This window comes from Gadus macrocephalus, chromosome 14 (assembly GCF_031168955.1).
Source record: "Gadus macrocephalus chromosome 14, ASM3116895v1".
Lineage (NCBI taxonomy): Eukaryota > Metazoa > Chordata > Actinopteri > Gadiformes > Gadidae > Gadus > Gadus macrocephalus.
Window position 1 is genome coordinate 18272802 of NC_082395.1, and position 7297 is coordinate 18280098.

At 42.5% G+C, this 7297-nt stretch overlaps 1 protein-coding gene across 1 annotated transcript; it reads left to right on the forward strand.

Annotated features, from left to right (window-relative positions):
* The first annotated feature begins 765 nt into the window (after positions 1-765).
* cenpq (centromere protein Q) lies at positions 766-4977 on the forward strand. The gene is made up of 9 exons (XM_060071529.1): positions 766-883; positions 980-1062; positions 1169-1217; positions 1909-2014; positions 2100-2168; positions 3020-3155; positions 3274-3387; positions 4028-4102; positions 4281-4977. Exons 2-9 carry the CDS (start codon positions 982-984, stop codon positions 4467-4469), a joined length of 819 nt encoding a protein of 272 aa, XP_059927512.1. The 5' UTR covers positions 766-883; positions 980-981; the 3' UTR covers positions 4470-4977.
* The last annotated feature ends 2320 nt before the right edge of the window (positions 4978-7297 follow it).

The window sequence follows — 7297 nt, forward strand, 5'->3', positions numbered from 1 at the left end:
TTCTATCAGTTCTCACCACACAACGACGTCTCATCTTTGCTCCTTGAATGTCGATATGTAATGGTATGGAGTTATTGAAACTTACTACGTGTAAAAAAGACTAGAAATTGAATGTTTATTTTTCATTGAATGTTTACATAAAGTTGCACTGGGTGCCTTTAAACATGAAGAATAAGAGATGCAACGAGTCAACATCTCCTAGGCTACTCACTACTCAGACGGAGTTGACTCTCTCCTCGAGCATAACACAACCCATACTACTACCAATAGGCCTATGCAGGAGAGGACAGGAGCGGCAAATAAAAGAAAATCTGGAGTGCATGAAATGCGTTAGAAGCTCTTTAGTGATAGGCCTATAGTCTGATGTGAAATCAATAGGCTTCAAAAATAGCTATGAATATGCTGATCAAATCGCAAGCACGCTCTCGGTTCTATTTAAAGCTTGTGGTACCAGCTGTTACATTGAAAAAATATGTTGCATTTGCATGTAAAATATGTTGCATGACCGGTGCATCATGTTCTACCGACTTGTCACAGTCAAACACTTTTTATATTTCCCACGGAATTTAAATGAACATGCCGTTAATGAAATGAACCTACTAATTTAATCCAGGTTTGGTCAGTGGATTAATGCTGGGCAATCAGGACAAGCAGAGTTCCAGACATCATTCATCGACATACATCATTAAGTCAATACTACCATCTGGTGGTTTTTTGAGGTTACAACGCTATTTTGTTTAAACTAATTTGAGGCGTTTGGCTTTCCGTACGCGCATGCGTGGTATAGCCCCGTCGTTTCAATGCTGCGGCGGGAAAGCCTGCCTTGACATCACCTCGAACGACAACAACAACACTCGGTCATAAAATCAGCGTCCATATTAAGGTATTTATATGTATAAAGTTCATATTTATATGTGTATATGTACAACCTCGTTCGAAGATAGTGTATAGGTTTAACACGGTTATATATCAATAGCAGTGATGAAGCCAGTACGAGGTTCCTCCAGACCATCGAACATGAAGATCAGAAAGAAACCTGGAGAAAAATCTTCAGCACCTCAGGTAACGTCAACACAAGCACGATGTGTTTAATAAGCTATGTTTAATATGTTTAAGGGTTGAGTCCAACTATGTTTAATCACCGCTTCTTGGTCCATGTGTTATTAAGGAGCCCCGTAAAGAGACGGTTCGCCAGAAGCCGTCCCAGAAGAAGAAAGGTGGGGTCTTATCTGTAGTGACCCATATCTGTAGTGACCCATGTAGTGAGTCATTAGAATGGCTTTAAGACTGAAAGACTGGGTCCATTAATGTATCAGCACGAAGTACTCGACCTGCAGGCGTAATCCCGTAGGGTGGCAACACAAAGTGCTGGACCTGCAGGCTGAGAGACCTGCAGAGTCCAGTTGGGTGTCAGCACTGGATACATAACAAATATATAATGAGAGTAGTAGAAGTATTGATTGACACGTTTCTAGAAATTATTGACAGTATATGCTACATGACTGAAACTATACATTATTGACTATTATACACATCCAATATATCTATAATATAGTATACATTATTGACTCTGATACATATCCACTATATCTATATTATACTATTGAACATCGACCATGATACATATCCTGTTCATCTATATTATACTGTGCATTATTGACTATTATACAGTGACACAAGTGTCTGTTGCTACTATATTATGAGCATACATTATATTTGACGTAAGTCTCCCTTATATGCTACTATACTTTTGAAAGGGTACATAATGTCTTATATTATACTAAAGCATGTACAATGCGTCCAGTCCTTCCGGTGGGCCTGTGGGGGGGGTACATAAGAAGAGGGTGGTCAGTAACTTGCAGGGGATTTCCTGTCGGTCTGCTTTATTTATCTCCCTCCTCCTTCCAGGAGGATCTTCGTCCAATAAAAGCAAGAGCAATGGTCAGGAGAAGTGGGTGCCACTGACCCGGTCGTCCATCATAGGGCTGAAGACCATTGTGGACCAGTCCATTTTGTAGGTCACTAAACCCTATCGACCCTCACACACACAGTTCTCTCTGAACTTGATGTATTCAAATGTATTTTTCCTTTTCTTACAGAAAGACTCTTGGCCTGAATCGGCGGGAGAAGGAGGAAACGTATAAACATCTTAACATCCTAAAAACAAGGTGATTAAAAACGATATACACATAGCCTGGTATCATAAACACACACTCTCCTAATTAAGACATTTGTGGAATACATTTGAAAAGGAAATACCTTTCTACTGAATGGACTCGACATTTTATCACAAAGTGTGATGATAATCAGACCCATAAAATGTCACTCATAAATATCCCTTTCAGTTACTTGTGTCGACGTTGGTTTGTCAAATTCATCCTCAAAACCACACAATTTATTCTCTGACTTGCTTGTTGTATTGTTGTCGTAATTTTCTTGATATAAACTATTCATGAAGATAATAACGCTACAATTCATGGGCTCTTCTCCTTGACTCTGGTTGTGTTGTCAGGTTGTCCTGACTCTGGTTGTGTTGTCAGGTTGTCCTGACTCTGGTTGTGTTGTCAGGTTGTCCTGACTCTGGTTGTGTTGTCAGGTTGTCTTGTCTCTGGTTGTGTGGTCAGGTTGTCCTGACTCTGGTTGTGTTGTCAGGTTGTCCTGACTCTGGTTGTGTTTTCAGGTTGTCCTGACTCTGGTTGTGTTGTCAGGTTGTCCTGACTCTGGTTGTGTTGTCAGGTTGTCCTGACTCTGGTTGTGTTTTCAGGTTGTCTTGACTCTGGTTGTGTTGTCAGGTTGTCTTGTCTCTGGTTGTGTTGTCAGGTTGTCTTGACTCTGGTTGTGTTGTCAGGTTGTCTTGACTCTGGTTGTGTTGTCAGGTTGTCCTGACTCTGGTTGTGTGGTCAGCCGGTTCCTGACTCTGGTTGTGTTGTCAGGTTGTCCTGACTCTGGTTGCGTTGTCAGGTGGTTCCTGACTCTGGTTGTGTGGTCAGGTGGTTCCTGACTCTGGTTGTGTTGTCAGGTTGGTGGGTGCGTGCGCTGAGCTGAGGGTGCCTCCGTTGACCCGGGGGGACTTTGAGACAGAGAGGATTGCCAGTCAGCTGCAGGAGGAGGGCAGGAGATCTCTCAACGGGAAGAAGACCCTGAGCAGGCTGGAGGTCAGAGGTCAACACGCTGACATCACACCCAAACCGCTGAACGGATGTTGGGGGTGTTGGCTAGGAGTCCTGATAGTAATAAAGTGTGTGTGTGTGTGTGTGTGTTTTCAATGTCTAGTCTGACCTAGATAACCTGCTGGTTGCTCTAGAGGAGATAGAGGAGGAGAAGAAACCCCTGGAGATGAGCTGTAGCTCCCTGAAGGGTCAGCTGGAGGAGGATAAGGCTGTAGAGGTACTCACTCACCCTCAAACACGAACTCCCTTGAGCGATCATGGTCCAAATCTCAAATGAAATGCACAGTTTTTTCGAACGTATGATAAGATGTATATATGGACTCAAAACATACAATATTATCGTACGTTTTTGGTTACATGTTAACGCAATATCTGAATTAATCAGCTAGAGGATTTAGGACAGACTTTTTCTTCTGAGCTCCACTACTTGATTACAGTCTGATTAGCAACTAAAGAAGCAAAAATCGAGTTAAGAGAAGATAAACTACCTCTATGACCTGATTAGTCATAAGAAGCCGAACCACAATGTCTTTCCACTGAATTCACAAACATCGAAATTCTTTTAAGGTTTTTCTGGTCCAAACATTTCTATAATCTCTGTAAACAAACATCAAAGCTCATGTAGAGGTTCGTCATCGTCAGAAGATAGGCGATGGGTTCCTAGATTGTCCCTCTCCAGACTGACTGTTTACCTGCATGCAACTAATACCCGCTCAAACATGATTGGTCAATACTACTCGGACTACAAACCAGAATACTTCCAATGCCAACATCGTGTCCTTTGCGAAGACTCAACAGCATCAGAGCATCAACAATTTCAATGTTGAATTTTGAAATGAAGTCTTCTCTCTCCACAGATGTTGCAAATGGCTGAGCGATGTGTGCTCCGTATTCGCGCTCCACCAACACACAAATACACATCGACACTACAGGTAGAAGTACTGCAGTGCTCACTTACTATAATAAATGCACCTGCAGACTACATGTAGAAGTATTGCATGATCCTACAGTATAAATACACTTGTATACTAGAGGTAGAATAAATAGAAAGGCCTAATGTGTGTGTGTGTGTGTGTGTGTGTGTGTGTGTGTGTGTGTGTGTGTGTGTAGGCCCAACTCAGCAGCACGGTGCCTAGGGGAGAGGGCGAAGGGATGGCCAGACGTCTGGGAGACATCCTGCTGACCTCTGCACCCCTGCAGGACGCCCGCCTTTTGCTGGCCAACGCTGGACAATTCACAGACGGGCTGCTCTCTACTGGACCTTCTGGATCTGACTCAGTAGACCTACCGCAGACCTGACCCAGTAGACCTTCCAGCGAGCTGGAGGGCTTACCAGAGGGCTTACCAAGAAGCTCCACCCATAGCCGTCCGAGTAAGCCTTCCAGCCAGCTGACCGTGTAGGCCTACCAGCCATCTGATCTAGTAGATCTACCGAGGACCACACGTACAACGACCAGAGAGCTGTCCTCGTAGACCTACCAGCCATCTGACCTGGTAGGCCTACAAGAGATCGGTCAGAGGTAACCCAGTCCTCGTTCCCGAGAGAGCTCCACCAGGAAGTAGCATTTCAACAGTTACCTTGGATCTATGATCGTCCCCGGTTTTGTTCAGGCTGCAGTCCTGTTGACAGGAAGAGATTACGCTTTTAGTGTTTGTGAAGCTTTATCTTGGGCATGTCAATTGCTAAGGTACATAATGCTATGTTGCTTAGGTTTTATTTCATGATTTATGTGTCCAGGCCAAAGCTAAATGTGTTTTTTTCCAAAGTGATGCGTTCAAATATATTAATAATAAATAATTGATTGTGTTTTTTGTGAGGTTAAATTACAAAATTGTAAAAAAGTATATGCAAAAAAATATACAAATTCCGTCAATCGACCTTTTGAACCTCTTAAATATAGTGCAGAGTTGAATACACCCAACAAACTTACTAACAAACAAACATTCTTACCTTTAGTCAATTTTTAATAAAGGTGGACGGGACACTGTAGATCGAACCCAGAACATTCCCAGAACAGTGCAGTATCTGCACTGTGATAGTCATCCAATATATCTTGTTGGTACCAGAAGGTGGCGGTGTTTACCAGTTGATTTTGAAGTTTCCCTTTGAAAGGAGTTGATGAATTAAAGGTCCCATTGCATGCTACTTTATGGATGCTTTAATTTAGATATTAGTAGGCCCCAAACACAGTATTTGAAGAAGTTCCCGAAATTCAGCCGTGGTGCAGAATTACAGCCACTACGAGCCAGTCGCACATTGAGCTTTCCCCAAGTGCGCCGTTTCGGTGTCTGTAGCTTTAATGCAAATGAGGAGGAGCGAGGCGGGTCAAGGAGGAGGATGGGGGTGTGGCCCTGAGCAGCTTGCAGCCACGGTACCATGCGCTGTGTTTACAGAGTGGATGTATCGCAATGGCGAGGCGCACACAGCCTTTAACCGTGTTAGGGTTAGATAAATATTCTAGAACACACGGAGCTCTATGTCTAAATAATATATTATGCGTAGATATCTATATCATATCATATATATTATCACGGCCAAAAGCTGTCTGCGCCCCCAGACGATATTATGAATCTCAAACGACCGCGTCGGTCTCTCCGACGTCTCTGGTTCTTCAACATCCACATCAATCTGAAGTCGACTGAACCCCGACATGGAGGAGAAAGGGATCGTTGCTGCGGTTGTCTCCCGCCGGAGCCTCAATGCCAAGGGACCACCGCCTCGGCAGCGGTCAGCACTTAGGCACCACCGCCTCCTGCAGCGCCGAGGTCGGTGGTCCCTCAGCAGCGGAAAGCGGGGCTCAAGCGGGAGACATTCGCGGGCAAACAATCCCTCCATGTCGCCGTTCATGTTCTTCAGGGTGTCAAAGCCAAAGTTCCTTCCCCCCAATTCATTCTCAACCATGGCTGAGATAACCCCCACCACGAGTCTTGTTGAAATATCAGAGACGAGAGTCCGACATGTCATGCACCATAACACCGACGGCAGAACGGTTATCCAAATAACAAGGAAGTGTACAACGCTTGCGTTACAGTCCTGGAGCTCTATATCTAAATCAGGGGTTTTCAAAGTGCTAGAGAGTGAGCCCCCCCTCAGAGAATTTTTTTCAGCATCCCTCCCCAAATGTTTTTTTTCTAAATACCTGTGTTTTGAAAGCTATTTTAATTATTTTACACATTTTAAAAATCTCTAATCATAATTTTAAAACATTTGAAACATATTTTTTAAACATTTGAAACATATTTTTTAAACAATTTAAACATATTTCTGAAACATTACAACATCTTTGTGCGTTTTTAAACACATTTCTTAACACAATTTAACAACTTTATCTAAGCATGTTTTAGCTTAACCTTTTTTCAATACATTTGAACATCTTAATCTGTGTAAACTGCCAGTTTACACAGATTAAAGGGTCCCCTACTCTGAATTTTCTGAGACGAATCAGATCTGCCTTTTCAGTCCAGAGATTCGACTAATCGGCGGGGTTTGTTTACCGGCGTTGCTATGGTGACCCAAATTGTTATAAGCAACTGAAAACGATGCCGGTTCGAAACTAAAACTGTGATTCTGAAAAAAGTATAAATGCTATCAAAATTCCGTTTGGATAGTATTGAAGATACAAGTGTGCAGATTTGTTTAATGGTTTGAACGATGGTAAACGTTTGAAAAAGGAATGAGTTACGAGAAGTAGGTGTATCAGAATGGGCAGACGTCTTCAATGAAAACAGCTGAAAACGAAGCAGTATGAAACCAAAACTGTGATTCTGAAGAAATTTTAAATGATATCGAAATTCTGTTTAGATATTATTAAAGATACAAGTGTGTAGATTTGTTAAATTATTTGCATGAAGATAAACGGTTGAAAATTGATTTAGTTATGTGTATGTTACTTCTACAGTTGAAGTACGACTGATGATTTGAATCATCGACTTTCAGGGTTTTTTTCGGGTTTATTTTTTTCTCACGTCGCGCCCCCCCTGAAGAACTCTGGCGCGCCCCACAGTTTGAAAACCACTGATCTAAATAATATCATATAATGCATAGATATCTATTTCATTTAATACATATTATCACGGCCAAAAGCTGTGTGCGCCTCCACACGATATTATGAATCACAAACGACTTT

Coding starts and splice junctions, on each gene's coding strand:
- cenpq (XM_060071529.1), top strand. CDS start 982: ATGAAGCCAGTACGAGGTTCCTCCAGACCATCGAACATGAAGATCAGA. Junction 3,156..3,273: donor AGACCCTGAGCAGGCTGGAG/GTCAGAGGTCAA, acceptor TTCAATGTCTAG/TCTGACCTAGATAACCTGCT. Junction 3,388..4,027: donor AGGAGGATAAGGCTGTAGAG/GTACTCACTCAC, acceptor CTCTCTCCACAG/ATGTTGCAAATGGCTGAGCG.